General features: G+C 34.7%; 1 protein-coding gene across 11 annotated transcripts in view; it reads right to left on the bottom strand.

Moving 5' to 3' along the window:
* Positions 1–21,661, bottom strand: part of KTN1 (kinectin 1) — a 106,193-nt gene that overhangs the window by 26,488 nt on the left and 58,044 nt on the right. For 7 of the 11 annotated variants that reach the window (XM_056133196.1, XM_056133200.1, XM_056133195.1 and 4 more), the window contains 14 exons: positions 18,385–18,419; positions 17,897–17,987; positions 16,495–16,563; positions 15,590–15,627; positions 14,698–14,788; positions 14,479–14,547; positions 13,341–13,378; positions 11,498–11,588; positions 11,351–11,419; positions 10,755–10,792; positions 8,035–8,125; positions 5,257–5,319; positions 3,306–3,343; positions 756–846 (listed from right to left, as the gene is read on the bottom strand). In XM_056133196.1, the coding sequence (XP_055989171.1) occupies positions 756–846; positions 3,306–3,343; positions 5,257–5,319; positions 8,035–8,125; positions 10,755–10,792; positions 11,351–11,419; positions 11,498–11,588; positions 13,341–13,378; positions 14,479–14,547; positions 14,698–14,788; positions 15,590–15,627; positions 16,495–16,563; positions 17,897–17,987; positions 18,385–18,419 (912 nt within the window). The remainder of the gene's footprint in view (positions 1–755; positions 847–3,305; positions 3,344–5,256; positions 5,320–8,034; positions 8,126–10,754; positions 10,793–11,350; positions 11,420–11,497; positions 11,589–13,340; positions 13,379–14,478; positions 14,548–14,697; positions 14,789–15,589; positions 15,628–16,494; positions 16,564–17,896; positions 17,988–18,384; positions 18,420–21,661) is intronic. The other 4 variants (XM_056133201.1, XM_056133198.1, XM_056133197.1 and 1 more) reach the window with 1 other exon arrangement.

The raw sequence follows: 21,661 nt of genomic DNA on the forward strand, positions 1-21,661 counted from the left end.
GACCACCCACCTTCCATACTGCTTCAAGTTTCTCTGATTAATATATAATATATATTTTACTTACACATTAGTCAGGTACTAAATTTGGGCAGAGAACCAATACACAGTAACTATATTTCTAACATTATGTCAGTGTATTACATTTTGAACAGAATGGGCTTCTTTATGATACTTTTCATTGTATTAGTAAGTTTAAATACTAGTAATATGTGTAGTTGGAGGGAGAAAAGGAGATTCCAGATGACTGAAAATGATTTACTGAAAATGCATTAAGTTACTAAAAATACTGGGTTTAAATACTAGTACTCCTTTAAACAAATAAATAAACAAATATTAGTACTCCTTTGTTACTATCTTATACTTGTATCTTTGTAATGCCTTCGTTATTCCTATTAAAGTAAGACAAAATACTTTCACTTAAAATACTGAGCTGAAAGAGTAACTTTCTAAATGTAAATTCACAGAAAGTTAATTATATGTTTAGCAAAAAAAAAAACCTGAAGTATAATTAGCTCCAATATTTGAAATGATAAGAAGTAAACAAACTGGTCCTTTCATTATTCATTTTTTAATCTGCTAATAAAATGACCACCTCTAAATACCAGAACAAAATTTTACAAATGAAGCACTACTGTTTCTTAGGATGATGGAGAAATCTAAAGTAAACGTAGATTTAAAAAAAAAATTTTTTTTTCAACCTTGATATTCCAGTGAATAAAAACAAAATCTTCAATTCTGAGAAAGATTTGGCTTACATTGTTTTTCTTCCTCTGGTGTTCAACAGCATCCTTCAAAGAATCTAACTCATTCTGGAGACCTGTTATTTTTTTCTCTCTTTCTGAAATTCTAAACCAGAAGACAATACATAGAATACGTTAAGGTAAAACATAAACATTTAGTGAACAAATGGTACTTAGAAAAATTCATTAACTTAATGGATAAATTCTTTAAGCTTAACCACCGTTATGATATTTTCTTGTCTTTAGAATTTAGGTCAGTGATACAACTACTTTCAGAAGAATGAAAGTGACCAAAGCAGCATTCCTTTATATTTGCTTTCAGAAGGTAATAAAATCAGCATGACTTTCTTTAAATGGCTAAATTACAATATGACATAAATATGAGGTAGGGGTTATCGTTTTTATGATAATCTTGTGAATCATACTTTCTCGCTTTAATGAATTAATTTCCCATGAATGCACAATGCATTGTCAAAGATTCACAACTAAACATTTTGAGAACACTGTGAGAGCAATCTGGGTAGAAAGTAAAATTACAAAGAATAAGACTCCATAATATTATACACAGATAACATAAAGGATTGGAAAACTGGGTCAGGCTCTGGACCTGACCCATAATCTATTTTTGTACTATCTTGGAGCAAAAACCTAATTTTGTCTCGGGGGGTGGGGGTGGGGATGCATCCAGCAGTGCTCAGGGTTTATTCATGTCTCTGCACTAAATGATAACTCCTGACAACACTAAACATACAGACTGCTAGACACCAAACATGGGTCAGGTATATACGCAAGGCAAGAATCCTATCCACTATACTACCACTCCAGCCCCCTGACTCTGTATTTTTAAAGTACAGCTTTTCTCTTCAGAAGAAGCCTATGTTCTCCCCCAAATATGTTTCTCTCTCACCTCACATTTCCTAAGTAAATCTCTTTTACTGAAACTATTTTGCCTCACACACATATATATGTATATTTATATATAAATTATGTGTATATATACACGCACACATATGTATAAATACATGTATGTGTGTGTTTGTGTGTGTATGTAGAATCCAATGTGGCTCATAAAACCTAAAATATTTACTATTCGATTTACTATCCCAGGCAACCAAAATAAATTTGTTGACCCTTATGTCACAAGTTCCCAAATTTACTTAGCTTACTACCCTCTTTTCAAGGAAAAAAATTTTTTCAGTGTCTCAGTGGAAATGTATCTCCTTGAAGTACCTGAAGAAACAGGAAGTACCTCCCAACTAATTATAACCCAGGCTACTAGTGCCCCTCCCCCCAAGATATGCCCATATTCCCTCCAAGAGGCATTAACACCCATTTTAAGAAAAACTATCTATACCCTAGCTTCTTAAACTAGTGAATCAAAACCTCAGATGGGGACCCTTATCAGAATGAAACAGGGAGTAGTTAAGGAAAAAAAAAAGTATGTTTTGTTTTAAAATAAATTTGTGATTATCAATGAATGCTTGACTTGTATACTACTCATATACCTATACTGCGGGTATATTAAGTAAACATTTCTCAGATTAAAAGAGGGTCACACCTGGAAAAAAATGTTAAGAAGCACTACACAAACAACCCAATTTGATGTTGAACAATAAACCCAGCAAACTTTTATAAGTAAGATATTTAAATGACTATTATTACTGAATATACTTAATGCAGCTGACATTTAAATGTGTTCAAACCTAGTACCTGAAGGTATCAAGATACTTAAATGTATACTTAGGATCTTGTATACTTAAAACCACAAGTCAACGATGTGAAATGTTTTATTAAAAAGTCTTTTTTTTTTAAATTTTAGGTACCATGACTTATAATAGTGTTTTTTTAAATTTTCTTATTTATTTTTGGCTTTTGGGGTCACATCCAGCAATGCACAGGGGTTACTCCTGGCTCTGCACTCAGGAATTACTCCTGGTAGTGCTCAGGGGATCATATGGGAAGCTGGGAATCTAACCCAGGTCGGCTGTGTGCAAGGCAAATGCCCTACCCTCCATTCTATCACTCCAGCTCTAAAAAGTTTCCTTAAAGGAACCAACAATCCATGATACCAGAGATATTTCACTGTTCAATCCCACAACAGAGAGAAAACAACTCAACTGCCTTTAAAGCATTGTTTCATTTGATTAGATGCTTTCTTTAGCCACCCTCACAAAAAACAAGTCAAAATCTCCCTCCAAACTATGAAAGTGTACATTAGCTTAGTCAAAGGTATAAGCAAATTCCACTGATCTACAGTTCAATATATCCAAATAGATCAGTGACTGTTTGCAGTTACATTAAATTGCTCATCTGAGACTTTTTTTTTTTTTTTTGCTTTTTGGGTCATGCCCAGCGATGCTCAGGGGTTACTCCTGGCTCTGTACTCAGGAATTACTCCTGGTAGTGCACGGAAGGGACCATACGGGATGCTGAGAATCGAACCCGGGTCGGCCGTGTGCAAGGCAAGTGCCCTACCCGCTGTGCTATCACTCCAGCCCCTCATCTGAGAACTATTTTTCAAATAAATTACTACTTCTAAAATTATAAAACAAAATTACTACTTACACATTTAACAGTTCTTCATGAGGGGGAAAAGAAGATACCTATTAAAAAGGCTACATGTTATTTCAAAAAAAAAAAACAACTTTCTATCAGATTTCAAAAAATGGAAACTTTTTACATAAATAAAGACAACACCCAAGGTAAAAGTACTGTATATTCTATACACCCACCAAGTAATTTTAATAAAAACTGTAAACATTTATAGAATATAGACTGTTAAATATCACAAAGTTTTATTATTATTATTATTTTTTAAATTGAATCACCATGAGAACAGTCACAAAACCTTTCAATTTAAGTCTCGGTCAGTCATACAATGATCAAACACCCATCCCTTCACCGGTACACATTTTCCACTACCAAGAACCCCACTATACCCCCCATCCCAGCCCTCCCCCTGCGAGTGTGGCAGATTTTCACTTTACTCTCTCTCTACGTTGATCACATTCAATATTATGACAAAAAACCCACCATTATTATTTGGAATTTTCCCAACATTCAGACCTGCCAAAATGACATCATTAGATAATTTGTTTTCTATTACTGATTATGAAGAGCATATGATGTCATGCGGCCACTATTGTGGCCACGTGATTTTGGATTTCTGATATTTTAGTAATAAGTCTAGACGGGGATTACTGCCAAAAAGCTGCTGGGTTCTGAGATTGGTTTGTGTGCCTCTGGGATCATGGTCGTTCAGGAGCCAGAGGAGGCATTCGTGGGTGGCAATCGGGGCCTTGTCAGGGCGGGGAGCAGGGCCAACTCCACCCCCCATGCCATGAGGCCCCAAAAAATATCACAAAATTTTAACAAGAATCAATGTTCTCTTCTGTGCAGAGCATTTCTAATATTGTTTCCATACTATACAATTCATATTTGACTAAACTGTCTACAAAAATTAAAAAAAAAAATTAAGAAATGTGAAACAGATTTATGAAACAAATATTTTGATTAATTGGGAAAAAATTAACTGACTTGCATGTAACAAACTTTACATAATAAGAACACAGCTCTTACATATAATATATATTTCTTGATGACTACAATTAATCTCCTGAATTATAAGTCTCTCATTATTTTTTTTTTTTTTTGCATTTTTGGGTCACACACAGCAATGCACAGGAGTTATTCCTGGTTCATATACTCATATGGGATGCTGGGAATCGAACCTGGGTCGGCCGTGTGCAAGGCAAATGCCCTACCTACTGTGCTATAGCTCCAGCCCCTAAGTCTCTCATTATTAAGACCCCTAAGAATTTACATTTCTCAGAACACTTGCTACCTTATTCATAAACAACCATAAAATAATCTAAGGGATTTAAAAAAATTTTCTTTTTCACCAAGTAAAATTATTTCTTTCAAAGTATTTTAAATTGTGGTTACACTATTACTTACAATGAATCATATACATCTTAGTTTCTCACTCATATTAATGCTTTGTCTATGTAAAAGGGAGGTAGGGTATATACATATGCTTAACAGGATTTTAAAATTATTTTTATAGGATTTTAACGGGTTTGCTAAAAAGCATCCTAGAGCTGCATTTCTGAACGCTTGGCCCCCTTCTAACCTAATTTGCCCCCCCCCCCCCGACACACACACTTTATAGTTCCATTTATGTGATTTTTCACCTGCAGTCCACCTGGAATATACTGGGGGAACAAAAGGGGACCACTGGGTCCTCAGTTGAAAAGCACTGATCCAGAGGATCTCAAAAGATACAGAAATAAAAAATCAGAGTTGGAAAAGGGGATTTGTGCACAGTTTAAAAACTAGAAGAAATAATTTTCTTAAATTGTATTTTGTCTTGAATATATACTAAATTCCTCTGATTTTTTCAAGAAACTTGCTAAATACATAATTTATTACTGATAAAAAGGCCAAAATGACAAACATATTTAGTCAAAGGTTGTATCATTTGCTACCACAAAGTAAGTTATATAAAAGTACCTACCTGTTTTTGTTGCTTAAACTGCTCAATTTGGGATTTAAACAATTTGTTTTCCTCTTGTACCACCTATTTAAACAAATAAACATCAAAATCTACAGATTTTATTTTCCATCTAATCTCTTAAAATATACAAGCCACGAAAATTCTAAAATAACCATTTTAAGGATATATATAATCCTTACATTAACATACATTATGAAATGAGAACAATTATTTAGTGCTGAAATGGAGGTTGGAATATCCCAGTGACACAAAATATGCTCCAGACACAAGGACCAATAAGAATTATGCACAAGGAGTCAAGAGAGCTAGTACAGTGGGCAGGGCACTTGATTGCATGAAGCTGACCTGGATTCAATGTACCACATATGGTACTCTTAATAGGAGTGATCCCTAAGTAGAACCAGGAGTAAGCCCTGAGTAGTAGTTAGTACTGTCAGATGTGGCCCAAACCCCAGTCCACACCCCTCTCCTGCCAAAAAAAAACAAGGTTCTGCTCACTGTGGCTTTTCGAATCAGTGGGGAAGGCTTTGGTTAACAGTCTAATTATTTCTTTGGTATAGAGGTTAGTCTACTTTGGGGACATTTTATGTAGGACATTCCTAACTAAATACAGTAGCATCGTTTGACCAGCTTAACAACAAAAACCTTCTCCAGAGAAGGTTAAATATAAACAAACATGACTATACAGTAGTAGCAGTAGTAATTAAGGAAAGTGGCTAGGTCTTAATTTTCATTTATTTATTTTTGCTTTTGTGCCACCCCCCACTGTGCTAAAGGCACCATACCAGGGGCCGAACCAGGTCAAACTTCTCCAGCCCTAGCCCTCTTTTATTAAAGAATAAAAGTGACATTATATATATATGTGTGTGTGTGTGTATATATATATATATATATTATATATAATAACAATTACATGTGAATGGGCTGGAGCGATAGCACAGTGGGCAGGGCGTTTGCCTTGGAAGCATCCAACATGGCCAACCCGAGTTCGATTCCTCCGCCACTCCCAGGGAGCTCGGCAAGCTACCGAGGGTATTTTGTCTGCACAGCAAAGCATGGCAAGCTACCCATGATGTATTCAATATGCCAAACACAGTAACAACTGTCACAATGGAGAAGTTACTGGGCCCGCTGGAGCAAATCAATGAACACCGGGAGGATAGTGAAAGTACGTGTGAATGAAACAAAACCAAAAAAAAAAAAGTTGTAAAGAAAAGAAAATTTTAACTATTAGTGTGATCATAGAGCAAAAGAAACCTTTCTTTCTAAGTCTCTTTTAAAACTCAGAAACTGATACAGAGAAGGGACCACTAAATAAAGGGTGCTGGGAAGGCCCACTCGGGATGGGAGATGCGAGCTGAAAGTAGACTATAGACCGAACATGATGGCCACTCAATGCCTATATTGCAAACCACAATACCCAAAAGGAGAGAGAGAGCAAAAGGGAATGCCCTGCCACAGAGGTGGGGGGGGGGGGAGGGGGGGGCCCCTCGCAGGGTGTAAGGTGGGGGTGGAGAATGGGCACTGCTGGAGGTAAGCACAAAAATTTGTAAGCCTGTAATTGTACTCATGGTGATTCACTTAAAAATAAAAAGTAAAATGAGAAAAAAATAAAATTTAAAAAACTCAGAAACTGGTATCTGAGAATATGAAATGTTATGAAATTTCCCAATTAATCTGGGGTGGGAAATACAGTTAAAGGAATGAAATTAACAAACCACCTCCCATTATAATAGAAGACTAATTTTCTTCTAGCTCTGAGCTCAGGGATCATTCCTGACAGACTCAGAGGCCCTATATGGGAAGCTGGATTGAACCTGGGTAAAATCTGAGCAAGGCAAATGCCTCACTCACTGTACCATGTTTCCAACTCCAAAAGGTTAACTTTTATTATGCAAAATGTTTCTAGAGAACGTCAACTCAGAAGACAATGTGGAAAATATTAAGAGACAATAATGAGGCATCGACAAACTTGCAATCACTAAAATCACTGTTCTATGACTTCTTCTAATGCAGGTGAAGAGATACAATTTTCTATTAAATTTTTTATTTTAATTCTCTATTTTTTCTATTTTAATTAAAATAATTTTCTATTTTAATTCTCTCTCTCAAAAAAAAAACCCAATCAAAACACTTCTGAAGAATATATTCACTTCCAGAAGTTTAAAACAGACACACTAGGAAAAAACTCTTTTATGTGTACACAAGGACACCCACTGTAGAAAACTATTGTACCAGAAATCATAACTAAACAGTACACTGGGATTAACGATATAATGATGATATAACCATTTAACAGAATACTATGAAGCCATTAGGAGACATATGCCAAAAATGTGCTTCAATGAAAAAAACCTCAAACATATTGCAAATAGAAGCTTGGTAGAGAGCAAAGTACGAAGCGTGTCTAAAATACCAGTATACATGGGGGTTGGAGCAATAGCACAGAAGGCAGGGCGTTTGTCTTGCATGCAGCCAACCCGGATTCGATTCCCATCATCCCATATGGTTCCCCAAGCACCACCAAGAGTAATTCTTGAGTGCATGAGCCAGGAGAAACCCCTGTGCAACACCAGGTATGATCAAAAACGAAAAAAAACAACAACAACAAAACACACACACACACAGTATATAGATACCTTATGTGTGGGTACTTTGTCAAAAGATGTAAATGTCAAAAAGAAAAATATATATATACACACATAATTGTTATGGGTAAACTGGGTTATGACAGTAAAGACAGTAATTCACATAAAAATTTCAAATAAACATATTCACCTGTAACAGCTTTGCTTTGCTAGAAAGATCACTCTCCCTCTCTTTTAGTATTGATTCTACTCTCTTCATTTCCTTTTCCTTTTCTTTCAGCCTGGAATTTTCATAAAGGTTTTAGTTTTAATTATGAGCATTAAAATATAACTAGTCTAAAATCATCCATGAGAAAAAAGGTAACAAAAACGCGCTTCCCTTCCAACTTAAAATGTTTGAAAAGACAATTATTTCCATAAAACTTTAATCCAAAATCAAGTACATTCTACTAAAATCTACCATTTATTTTCATATTCAATGTATCTCTCCAGTGGCACCCCTGGTGCCAGGGATCAAACCCAAATCCTTCCTGTGCATGCTTTACACAGGAAGGATTTGGGTTTGATCTTTTATTAAGCCACATGTCCAGCTTAACATTTCTTAAGTAATGTTAAGGAAGAAAAACCTAAAAAAAGAGCAAACTATATTTCAACTCATAATAAAACTTAGCACTTGAACTACCATTTTACTCTTGACAATTCTAGCCATATAGTAGTCACTGGAAAGTATACCTAACTCTGGGGCTGGAGATCTGTTATATAAAATTTAATATGGTTCTTTCTTGCCCAACATAGCAATAAATCTTTTCACATCTAGTCCAAGTGAATACTAAGTGCCCTAGTCATACAATCAACAGACCTCTAGTATAACACTTAACAGTATTAAAATTAGCTGCCTAATTAATTCCTTAGAGCAAGGACTAATTTTGCCATTTCAGTATTCCCAGTGCCAGAGATGAAATAATAGGTTCTATCATACCATAATCTAAAATTGTAATGCTTACAGGTCTATATAAAAAATAACAAAAGAACATATATAAAAAGTGTGGTTAAAGAGTGAAAAGGGTAAACCTTAAATACATAATGCTAAGTGAAAGACACTAATCTGTAAAATCATACATAACAAGATTCAACAACATGAAATTCTAGAAAAGGCAAAATTATGAAAACAATAAAGAGATTAGGAATCCAAGGAAAGAGCTCTAGGGATAGAAAGAAATGCATGCTTTGCTATCACCACCTGCTTCATTTCTCCCAGGGTCCACCAAATATAGTCCTGATGGCCCCCAGTATGGTTATGCTGGAACAATACCACATCACTAGCCAAAGTTCAAAACTAAACCATCAGGAGTGTACCATCAGGAGTGTGCTCCCCATTCCCCCACCAAAAGGGTTAAAAAAAAAAAGGCAAAGGCTGCCATGGAGATGAAGGGGAGGAAGCTGGGGAGAAATAAAAGTGGACAAAACTCTAGTTAGGACAGTGAAACTATTTTTATACTATTATCATGAATGCATGGCATAACGCATTCTTTAAAAATGTACAAAACAAAAATAGCACAACCACCACAAAAATGACATAAAACAAAGAGTGAACCTTGATGGAAACTACTATGGACTTAAGTTAGTAATGTACTGATAATGATTCTTCTAGTTGTAATATTCTTCTATCGTAATATTCCACTGTAAAATAGACTATAATACACAAGGGGTGTATTATAAGGGTATATATTAAGGAAATGGGTGAGGGAGAATATATAAGAACTCTAGATTTTACTCAAAATTTTGAAACCCTAAAAAATGTACCCAATTCTATTAATTTAAATGTATGAGGTAAAAAATAAATGTGAAATCATGTACTTTAATGATACATATATCTATTAAAAAATAGGTCACAAATATATATATATATATCTTAAGAATTCTTTTAGCAAACATGAAAAGAGCAACTTCACAGTTACACATATACCCATAAAATAAACAAATGAGCAATCTTACTATTAACAATAGTAACATTAGCTTTGTTATCAGAAAAATAATTTAATCAATACACTCAATGTCTTTTAAAGGCATATTTTCAAAGAGTTACTTAAAAATTAGGGAAAAAAAAAAACCTGATAGCCACCAATTAAACCTTTAATAATAAACAGCGTAAAAAGACAAAGCCCAGATACACATCTTTTCACACTAGACTGATATATATAGCTAAGGACAACAGATAATCAACCTTTAAATTTTGCTGGAGTAAGCAAAATGAAATAAATGCTATATGCCTGACAGCCAAAGGGTTCAGACTGGCGGGTGGAAGGGAGTCTGGGGACAATGACTGAGGGAAGGATACACTGGTGGCAGGAATGGTGTTGATACATTGTATACCTGAAACAACTTTGTAAATCATAGTATCTTAATAAAAATAAAAGAATAAAAATAAAAGACAACAGTCTTCACAGGACAAAAGATTTTGTAGAATGAAAAAGATGACATCTCCTCTGCTGACCTATTTTATTATTGAGCACAGCCAGGTAAGACAACAGATATTATTTCCTGAATGAGGAAATTGTTTTTATGGAATTATAAAATCAATATTATTAAGATTATGGTTAACAATTTCTTTGATTCAGATATTATTCTTTCAAATACTGGGACTTAAATTCTCCTAATGTACTTAAAAAAAAATTTAAATCAATTATTATTCACACAAAGCACATTTCAGAAAATTAATCTGAAGTACTTGAAAAGGACAGTGTCCAAATATTTGAAAATACTTAAAAGTTTCTCTATTTTATTACACCAGGGACTTACCTCATTTGACCCTGTTCTTACTTTAATAGGAAAGCTAATCATAACGTTAAAAAATATTCTGGAAAGCAATGAGAAGTCACTCTTGAAAATGCTGGCCAGAAATATACTTACACAGTCTCAAGTTCTTCAAATCGTGATAGAGAAGATGCCTAAGAAACAGATTTCATATTTTCATTCTAACATCAGGTATCACAATATATATATTGCTAACTATAATCAACAATAAAATATAACAATATAAATATGTGGATAAATTTAAGAAAAGTCATAAAGCAAAAATGATTTACTTAACATAATTTTAATGTGCATTTCTTAAATGATCAGCAATACAGCAATTAAATACAGAAGACACTTTTTTTAATCTAATAAAGGATAGAGAAGCCAAGATTGACAAATCAGGCAATAATAGATTTAATAGAAATAAAAGTTAATTTACAATATTATAAACAAAGCTATGGTATAGCCATTGGGCTACACTAGCACGCAAGAGGAACAAATGGAGACATTACTGGCGCCTGCTTGAGCAAATCAATGAACAACGGGATGACAAGTGATTACAAGTGATGGTATAGCCATCATTTCTAGGGTTAAAAAACTTAGAGAAAATATTAACTAGCTAGTAGGACAGTAAGATAAAAATTTCTCATTCCTATGTAACATATATTAGAATTACATGTGTCTATAATGCTAATACATTTAATACATACCTCTTTCGAGTTATATTGTGCTACCTCTTGAACATGAGCTTTCAAAGATTCATTTTCTTCTTGAAGATCCTGAAAAAGAATAGGTATGAAGTGAACAGAAAAGTAAAGGTTAAAAAAAATGCTTATTTCTGTTTTTAAATCTCTCACCTGTAACCATTTTCCTCTAGTCGCTAGCTCTTTTTCCTTTTCTTCTAGAACACCCTTCATGGTGTTCATCTGTTGCTCCTTTCCTTTTAATCTGGCAATGAACAAATAACTATCAATGGAAATGTTGCATGAAAACACAAGATAAAAATACTAGAAAGAATTATTTTGTTTTACTCAAACATTTTTATTAAGATAAAGTTAAAAAAAAAACACAACTATTTTAAGTATAAGGATCCAGTAAAGTTCGCATATGACAAACTAAGAAATACCACGTAATTATACAAATCCACTTCTCCTATAACTAGAGCCCTAGATATTATGGTAGCGGTACTCACTCTCCATATTAACCTATTTTAGGTCAGTACTAGCAAACTTAAACAGCTTATTACGATTGCTTTGTATAGTTTAAAAATTACTAGTTTTTAAGCCGCCACTAAAAAGGTGACAAGAAATATGTTAAACATAACATTCAGACTATAGTAACTTTAAAAAAAAGACTTCCTATTCTACCACTAATCTCATCCAAAAAATTCTGTAAATCAAATCTAAAAATTTAAGATAACCCCTGAACACTGCCAGGTGTGACCCAAAAAAGAAAAAAGAAAAAAAGAAAAAAAAAGGAACTCTGAAATACTGCTTGACTTCTGGAAATATAACCCAAGGGTGTAAAAAAGCACAGTAGAAATGACATCTGCACTTGTATGTTTACTACAGCACTGTTCATAGAATCTGGAAACAACTCAAGTGCCCGAGAACAGATGACTGGTTAAAGAAATCTATGGTACATCTACACAATGAAATACTACACAGCTGTTAAGAAAGATGAAGTCATGAAATTTGCCTATAAGTGGATGGACATGGAGAATATCACACTAAGTGAAATGAGTCAGAAAGAGAGGAACAGACATAGAAAGGCTGCACTCATTTGTGCAATATAAAATAACATAGTACAAGACTAATACCCAAGGACAGTAGAGACAAGAGCTAGGAGGACTGCTCCACAGTTGGAAGCCGGCCCATCAGCTGGGGGAGAATGGCAGTTGGGAAACGATGGTAGTAGGGATCACTCAGGAGGGAGATGTGTGCTGAAAGCAGACAAAGGACCAAACATGATGGCCTCTCAGTATACATACTGCAAACCATAATGCCCAAAAGTAGACAGAGTGAGTAAAAAGGAAAGTGCTTGACTTAAAGGGAGGGGGTAGGGGTGGTGGGAGAGATACTGGGGACACTGGAGGTGGGAAATATACACTGGTGGAGGGAAGGGTGTTCAATCATTGTGTAACTGAAACTCAATAATGAAAGCTTTGTAACTGTATCTTAGTGATTCAATAAAAAATAAGTAAAATACCGCTTGAGGGGCCAGAGAGATTTTACAATAGTAAGTCTCTTGCCTTGTGCATAGCCAACTCGGATTGGAGCCCTGGCACTCCATATGTTTGTTTGAGCCCATCGGTCTGAGAGGAAACCCAGGGAAAACCCTGAGCACAGCCGGGTGTGGCCTCCAAAACAAAAAATATATATAAAAATAAAATAAAATACTACTTGAGAAAATTTTAAAAGCTTGGACTTTCAGGACTGGATGGATAAAAAAGCAGGTAAGTAAGGCACTTGCCTTGCACATGGCTGACCTAGGTTTAATACCTGGTACCTCTTAGGGTTCTGGAAATATAACCATCAGGGTGACTCCTGCATGCAGAGTCAGATGTAAGCTCTAAGCACAACCAGGTGTGGCTCCAAAACCAAAAATTTAAAAACCCAAAAAACAAACAAAATTCTAAGGTTTTCATTATAATTACATCTAACTTGTAGAAAGGAAATAATAAAGAAAAATGTTACTTACAAATTCTGCAGTTCCTGAACTTGAGAAGTGATAGATAACTGAAATAGAAAAAAGCAAAGAAAGTTAATTCATTCAAATTACCTTTGTGATAAACATTAAAACGTATATACCTCAAATTACAAAATTCCCAGATAAATTATTTACACCAAGCTGATAAAAAGACTTGTTTCACCTACCCAGAATCCAGTTTCATTAATAAGAAAAATTAAAAATAGATGTGGGGAAGGGAAGAGGGTAGGGTGGCAAGGAAGACAGGTATGAACAAGTCTAAATGTGATATTCATTCTAATTGTGAAAATTAGAATATTAACTGTCCACATACCTCCCCCTACTATATCAGAACTTTTCATCCCATCTTCAAAGCCAATTACTCAACAGTACTCTACATTGTCCTTCTTTAATCTCTTTTTCTTATCATACGTAGTTCAACAGTACCTTTTATTCCCCCAATGTCTTCTCATAGTCCCTTCAGATTTGGCTTAGATGACAGTTCCTCGGGAGGAGACTTTCCTGAACTCTCAATCTATATTAGAGGAGTATGATTTTTTTCATCATACCCTGTTTCGTTCAACACATTATCTACAATTACTAGCTTAGTGCTTTGACAAGTAGGAGGAACTCAATAAATACTTAACATTGAATCTGTTGGATGAATAAATGAATCATTTCTTCCATGCAATGTTATCATTTTCTCAATGAGGTCTTTTCAGATTATCTAAAACCTATCTATTTCCAAAACCACATCTACTCAGAAATTACCCAATGAAATTAGTATTTTGTTCTATAGGCAAAGACTGAGCAACTAATATCCTATAGCAAAATATTTAAGTCCATGCAGATTAAGGTAAGGGTTTAAAAAGATTTACCAAAGTATTTTAAGTGGGCAAACTAAAATAAATACTAATGCAAAAAGAAAAAAATTTTATAGAAAAGGATCTAATAGTAGAAAGATACATGAATTAAAATATCAAAAACATTTTCTCAAATCAGGCAAAGTGAAAAAAAAGCACATAATCCAATATACTTGCAGCACACTACTACCGGAAGTTTTTTTCTGAGTAATAAGAAAAAAACCAAAATAGCTCATCAATACAAATACACTAACAAATCTATCATGCCATGGCTCTGAGATTTTTACCTGTTGAGCCTTTTCAAGCTGGACATTTCCTATTTCTTCTTTTAGAGTCTCTATTTCCTGTTTCAAATCCTTGACAATGACAAAACAGACAAGATTGGACAATGGAAACACAGAAATTGACTTAAAAATGCAATGTAAAGACAAACACATGAAAATAAATGGTTTCCACTAAGGCTGATAAACAAAAAACAAAAACTCCAGTTTACTCTCTCCCAATACCTGAATAGTTTTTTCTTTATTAGCAACTTTGAGCAGTTCAGCTTCTAGAAGTTCTTCCACAGATTTGATCTTTCCATCTTTTTCATGGATCCTTAAAGAAACATAGTATTAATTTGAATATAAATTATCAAGACAAAACCAACTAAAATATAAAATAGCACCAAATCATGTAAAGGTTCTTCAAATCAACTCCTTCCATTTAAAGTAAAGCAACATACGTCACAGAAATGTATTTGTAAACATATCTGTAAATAAGAAATTCATCTTACAGCCCACAAAGAGAAGATGGTAAAATGCTTCATAGTACATAGATAAGGGCTGAAAAGATAGTACAGTGGGGAGGGTACTTGACTTGCATGATAAATCCGACCTGGATTCTATCTCCAACATCCCATAAAGGTCCCCCAAGCACCACTAGGAATAACTCCTGAGTACAGAGCCAAGAATAACCCCTGAGCATCATCAGGTGTGTGCACACACCTCCCCAGCCCACACTCGTCAAAAAACACAATACACGGATAAAAGATTTGCACCTTGAGGAACACCAGGGAGACAGAAATCAAGTTCCTCTCACCTTAGCTCCTCGACTTTAAATTTCTGAATCTAACTTTATGGACATCCAAGAAGATATATGCAAGGAACTGATCTCTCTATACAATATAACCATCAATAATTTCTACTACAGAAACAGAAAAATCAATTCTTTACTTAAGAAAATAACAGATGCATTTGGGGAAATGTAGCTAACATCTCATCCCATTGATAAAAAAATAAAAAATAACTACAGTTAAAGTAACATAACAGCTGCCCCAACAGCAAAATACCAAGAATTACAAGAACCAAGATTAATGAACCAAAAGAGAAAAACCCATTTAATAAAGTCATCACTCACGCTTTCTTCAGTTCTTCAACTAGAGATGCAAAGGAAACCTGTAAATAAGACGTTATCATTGTGGGTCAGAAATAGAAATACAAAGTATGTTATCCTTTTCCACTATACCATGATAAAAATGTGAAAAGTAAACCCTAACTTTCTAAGTTTTAAAACCATCATAATTATTAAAGCACAGAAAGCAGCTTTTAAAAGCAGCTTCCCACCCCCCCCACCCGCCCACTTTGGGCCTCCAAGCACCACTCGGAGGGTCCAGGGTCCGTTCCCAAAGAGACAAGGCTTAGCTCTACAGACTTAACAATTCAGTGCAAAAAACGCAGCAATACCCCACAAGAGCAACATCCAGTAGTGCTTAGAAGGCTGTGCAATTAGGGCCAAGCGTATGTTTGACAGGCACTAGAGCACTTTAAGCTAACTCCTTGTCACAAAAGCAAGCAGCTTTTAAAGCTATTTAAACGTAAGTTCAAAGCAAAACAGTAGTAAATAAGCATTAAAATTACTGAATTAACAATTCTAGTCAAAGAGAAAACTAGGAATTGCCTACTTTCTATTTTAGCTTCTTTTGCTATTTGAGACTTTTGTATTTGTACATTCAAAATATCTTTGTAGCTTTACTATGCAGAATACTCTCCCCAATACCTGCCAAACAGTATTCAATAAATCAGAGCCTCTTATTAAATCATTACTTATTAAATGTAACATATCATTTACTCATTCACAGATTAAAACTATACCTGAAAATTTATACTTAGAAAAAGGGAGGGGAAAAAATTACAGATTTTCAGGACTTCCCTGCCCATTGTACTATCACTTTTGCCACAAACAACAGATTCTCTACATTGGAAAGTCAATGATGTGTTTATTGTATTTAAAAGAGTATATGATCTATTAGTTAGGTACATTACCTGGTCATTTTGCTTAGCCTTTAAGTCTTGAACTTCTTTGGTAAGAGAAGAATTTTCTGTTCTGATTGCCTTTTTAAACATAAAACAGAATATACGTTTAGTTCCTGGACCTCCCCAAAGAAGGAGGGCTTTCAAAATATATCTAGAGTGTTTATCTTCAGCTGATTTCTATTCCACTTTAAAACATTCTTCAACCTTTTTGTTTTGCAGCCTCACCCAGGAATACTTAGGGATTACGCCTGGCTTTTAACTCAGGGATCTCACTCAGGGGACCTTAAGGGATACCGGTGCATGCGAAGCAAGCACCTTACCTGCTGAACTATCTGGCCCCTCTTCAACTTTTTATACCTGCAGACCAGCACCTGTCCTGCACACTAATCCACAGATCGCAGTTTCAATGAAGGCAGCAGTCCAATAGTTTCTAACACTTGCAGACTGGCACTGGTCTATGGACAGATGGTCAAAGACCACCGCCCTAGAAGGCCCAGATATCTCACTTTTTCATTATGTTTACAATTCTGTAACTTCTATACCTAGTCAAGCAGATTTTTTTTTTATTAGTGAAACACCATGAGGCACAGTTGTAGATTTACAAACTTTTGTGCTTGGGTTTCAGTTATACAATGATCAAGTACCCATCCCTCCACCACCAAAGATCCCAGTAGCCCTCCCACCCCCCATCCCGTCCCCGACCCCATCCCACCCCGCCTCTGTAGCAGGGCATTCCCTTTTGCTCTCTCTTTCCTTTATGGTGTTGTACTTTAGTCAAGCAGATTTTAAATTCAATTATCCCCACATCTATTTGTACTCTTATTTCCATGACCTCAAAACCCCATAGTATATATGCCATTTGTCAAGTCATCTCTCTATAAGTACAAATGATACCGTTAACTTTTCTAATAATCCGATTCTAATCAAGTAAGTTAAGTTGATCATAAAACAGAACTGAATTACCCTCCTATACACTCTCATGAACTTAAGAAATACACTTATAATCCTTTAGTTATAATTTGGGCATAAATGGATTTGAGAAAAACACACCAAAAAAGTAATGATGGATTACTTTGTTAAGGCAATAAAAGCTACATAAAGCAAAGGACTTCTGATATCTAATAAAATCCTAACTTTAATGAAAAATTACATTACATGAACTCATGAAATGCGGATAACTACTTTTTCTGTAATGGAAAAGCTGGGGATATCTCCCAAACTTGAGCTGAGAATGCTCAAGCTCAAGCTCATCCTTCTAGTACTTCAATTCTGCCATGAAGTTCTTCAAAAATGTTTTAAAATACTAGTATCATTAACTTCAAAAGACATTAAAAAATCTTACATGAATTACAGTGAAATCTCTTCATATTTACTGAAAAATACAAGAAAAACACATGTGAGAATTTCTTACATTCAGTTCCTCTTCTTTATTGGCCACCTGAATAAGACCAGTTTCAAGTAATTCTTCAACTGTCTTCAACTTCTCGTCTTTCTCTTGAATGCTGAAATTGTAGATTTAAAGTATATAAACTATTTTCAAAGTAAACTATAATATGTTTCAATATTTTACATGAATCAATTCTTGTGCCCATTATTCCTTATGAACTTTTAATACCTTAGAAATTAGAAATTTCTGAAAATAATTTAATCCAGTTCACTCTACCAATAAAATGTGTTCAAATCATGCATGCTTACATGCATTAAATACAAATAAATCATTGCCACATGACATTCACAAATCTAAAGTAATGCCAAATAAAAACCAATAGCATACCATTCTCTTCCATTATGAAATATAAAGAGAATTAAAAATTTAGATTAATGTAGCATTTAACAAATATGTTATGTCAAATTTGGTAGAAATTAATCATTAAAATACAAGAAATCGTAATCTCTTACCATTTCTCCATCTGTTCCACAACATCTTTATTAGGCTAAAATTTTTTAAAAATAACAAAAATTAATTTACTAATTTTTTGGAATAAAAACTAGATTATAAGTAAACTTTTTAAAAAGTATTATCAATTTATAATGATGATCTATTAAAATTAATCAAAAATTTAGGGAAATGTTTGAAGACTGTTAATAATTAAAGATTTAATTCAGAAAACGAGACAGAAGAGAACTACTAAAGATTCAGAAAAGATAACAAAACAAGTTGATATCTTATGAACAGTTTTTCTTAAAAAATCCTAATTCCCAGTGCTTAGCCACCAACTCGTTTTGGACAAGCTGGAGGCCACCAGATCACATTAAGGAGTGAGGGCAGGGATGGGGAGAGAGGGAGATCGCATAATGCGTAATGCAGGTTTAAACTTGGGTGTTTGTGTTTATAAGATTGACATCTCTGACCAATTAGTGATCTTTCTAGACTCTGCTTTACATTTTTTTTAAGCAATTCAAATTTGGGGGGGAGGGGGAGGACTTTACAGTCTGTCTTTTTTTCTTTTTTTTTTTAGTAAATTATTTTTAAATGTAGGCAAGTGCACAAATCCTGTTAGAACTCAACACAATTTTAACAAGTAGATAATATAAAACCACTACCCAACAAAGACAGAGTATTTTTAAACACTGTGATTTGCTTGTGCAAATTACAAAAGCAAGGTAGGAACACATTCTTCTTGTAAAACTTTTTAAATGGTTTCCAATCACGGGTCTGCAGGTTTTAAAAGGTTGAAAACCACTCCTTTAAAATATGAAAAGAAAGATAACCCTCATTTTCAATTAGTTCCTACCATTCTGTAGGCCAAGTCCCCAGTGTAATAATTATTGCGAGTCCAAAGGCAGGGTTTCCCCCTTGACCATTTCAGGCATTCATAAAGCTAGAACAGTCTGACAAAGCAGGTTTTGAGATTGTCCCCTTGGTCTGTATTTTTTTTTATCTGCTTTCTCCTAAATTGCCTATCCACCCCCTACCCAATTTTTATTAAGCCCTTTCCTAAAACTATTCATTTTTCTTGCCAAATTCAAGTATTAAGAAATACTTCTTAAATTAGGGGCTGGAGTGACAGGACAGTGCACAAGATATTTGCCAGGTTCACAGCTGACCTGATCTCCAGAACCCCATATGAACCCCTGAGTCCACCAGGAGAATCTGTGAGCCAAAAGTAAGACCTGAGCATGGCTGGGTATGGCCCAACAAAAATAAAAAAGAAAGAAAAAAAATTCTAGAGGGAAAATAAACCTAAATTAACCCCCTTCATTTTGGTGTTTAGATTAGGCCCCTTACTTTATGTATTTCAAATACTGCAATATTCTTATTATTTTCCCTGCCTTATTTCTAAGACTAGGCATAGAGGAATAGAAGGAGAAGTTCTCTATGGGATGAAATCTTCCTATCAGAAAGGAGATAGATCTGTCAAAAAGTACACCAAATCAGGTATCAACTATGAAATACATTAAAGTCCTCTTTCAAAAAAATTAATACAACTTAGTTCTCACCCAATAATTCAAACACCTCACCATAATGTCTATTCATCCTAGCAAAAAGCCTTGTCCACAAATTAAATCCAGTTCATGGTTCCTTCTCAACAAATCAAATTCTTCATGATTAAGTCCTAACAAATCTTTCTCCATGATTTATATCTTATATTTGGCACTTATACAACGTATCAATAAGTAGTGGATGTCTATTGTACCATATACTGTCATGATTTTTAAACATTGCATCTCCTCTATCTGATTGCTCCTTGGTTCTCTGACAAATTTATGGCTATTTTTCAAAATCAGGTCAGGGTTAGGAACCCTATCTTACTATGGGTGGAAACCAAAGTTCATTCATTCTTGAAAACTCAGTAAGTAGCATAATAACAACAGAGTTGATAAATTTAACAAGGTTAGTTTAATAAGTACTACTGGTTAATTACAACTACTCAACTGCACAAAACTGACAGAATGTAGTATTTATCCAACATTTTTGGTTCTATATGTAATATACTACAATCTCCTTCCTTGCTGATTTTCAAAACACCTCTTCCACCAAGAATTCTATTCAATAAAATACAAACAGTTTAGCAGGACAAAAAGAAATTTCCCACTTCCATTACTTTTATTTGGAAATCCTGATCAGTGAATCTTAAAAATATTAAGAAAAACATGCTGCTCCTTTGCTAAATGAAAAAAAATTCATGATGCTTAATGGGACGGGGCACTTCAGAAAACCTCCCCCAAAAGTTTCATTTTACTCTAAATGAGATATTAAAACTAATTTGCAGGGCTGGAGCGATAGCACAGCAGGAAGGGCGTTTGCCTTACACATGGCCCACCTGAGTTCGATTTCCAGCATCCCATATGGTCCCCTGAGCACCACCAGGAGTAATTCCTGAGTGCATGAGCCAGAAGTAACCCCTATGCATCACCAGGTGTGACCCAAAAAGCAAAAAAAAAAAAAAAAAAAAAAAAAGACAACTGATTTGCAAACTCTATCTAGAAATTTGCATATTCTAGAAACTAGAAAACCTAAGGAAACACCCCGAATAAAGTTTTATTTTATTCTAATGAGATATTAGTAATATATTTGTGTATTGGTCTATATCTAAATGGAGTCTTCCCTTCTTTAATGTTTAAATCGTTACCTTACCCTGTCTCTGTTATTTTTCTGCTTCCTGCATCTCAAGAAACAACAATTTGGCACCATGACTGGTCTCAGTTTCAGTATTTCCTTAAGCTAAAAAGCCATAGTGCCAAAGAACTGAAGTTTTTCTTACATAACTAAACTGTTCATCCTCAACTGTCACTTGGAATTCTGACTGTTGGGTAGGAAGGGGTTAAAGAAAACTGGAAATGAAAATATCAAAATTATAATCATCTTCATTACTTTTTTCACCAGCAACAGCAAGTAAAATGGCCAGGAAAATGTTTTTTTAAAAAGGCTGGGGCTGGAGCAATAGCACTGCAGGTAGGGCGTTTGCCTTCCACACGGCTGACCCAGTTTCAATTCCCAGCATCCCATATGGTCCCCCAAGCACCGCCAGGAGTAATTCCTGAGTGCATGAGCCAGGAGTAAGTCCTGTACATCTCTGAGTATGATTCCCTCCCCCCCCAGAAAAAATCCTTAGGCCTACCAATGTAAGAGAAATAAAGTCGTATCTGCAACCAAATCCTGACATCATATGCTTCCTAGACTATGAGAGGAAAATGAGCTTTCAGAACAACAACAAAAAAATTCTAAGAATTA

The sequence above is a fragment of the Sorex fumeus genome, unplaced genomic scaffold, assembly GCF_029834395.1.
Source record: "Sorex fumeus unplaced genomic scaffold, SorFum_2.1 ptg000098l, whole genome shotgun sequence".
Lineage (NCBI taxonomy): Eukaryota > Metazoa > Chordata > Mammalia > Eulipotyphla > Soricidae > Sorex > Sorex fumeus.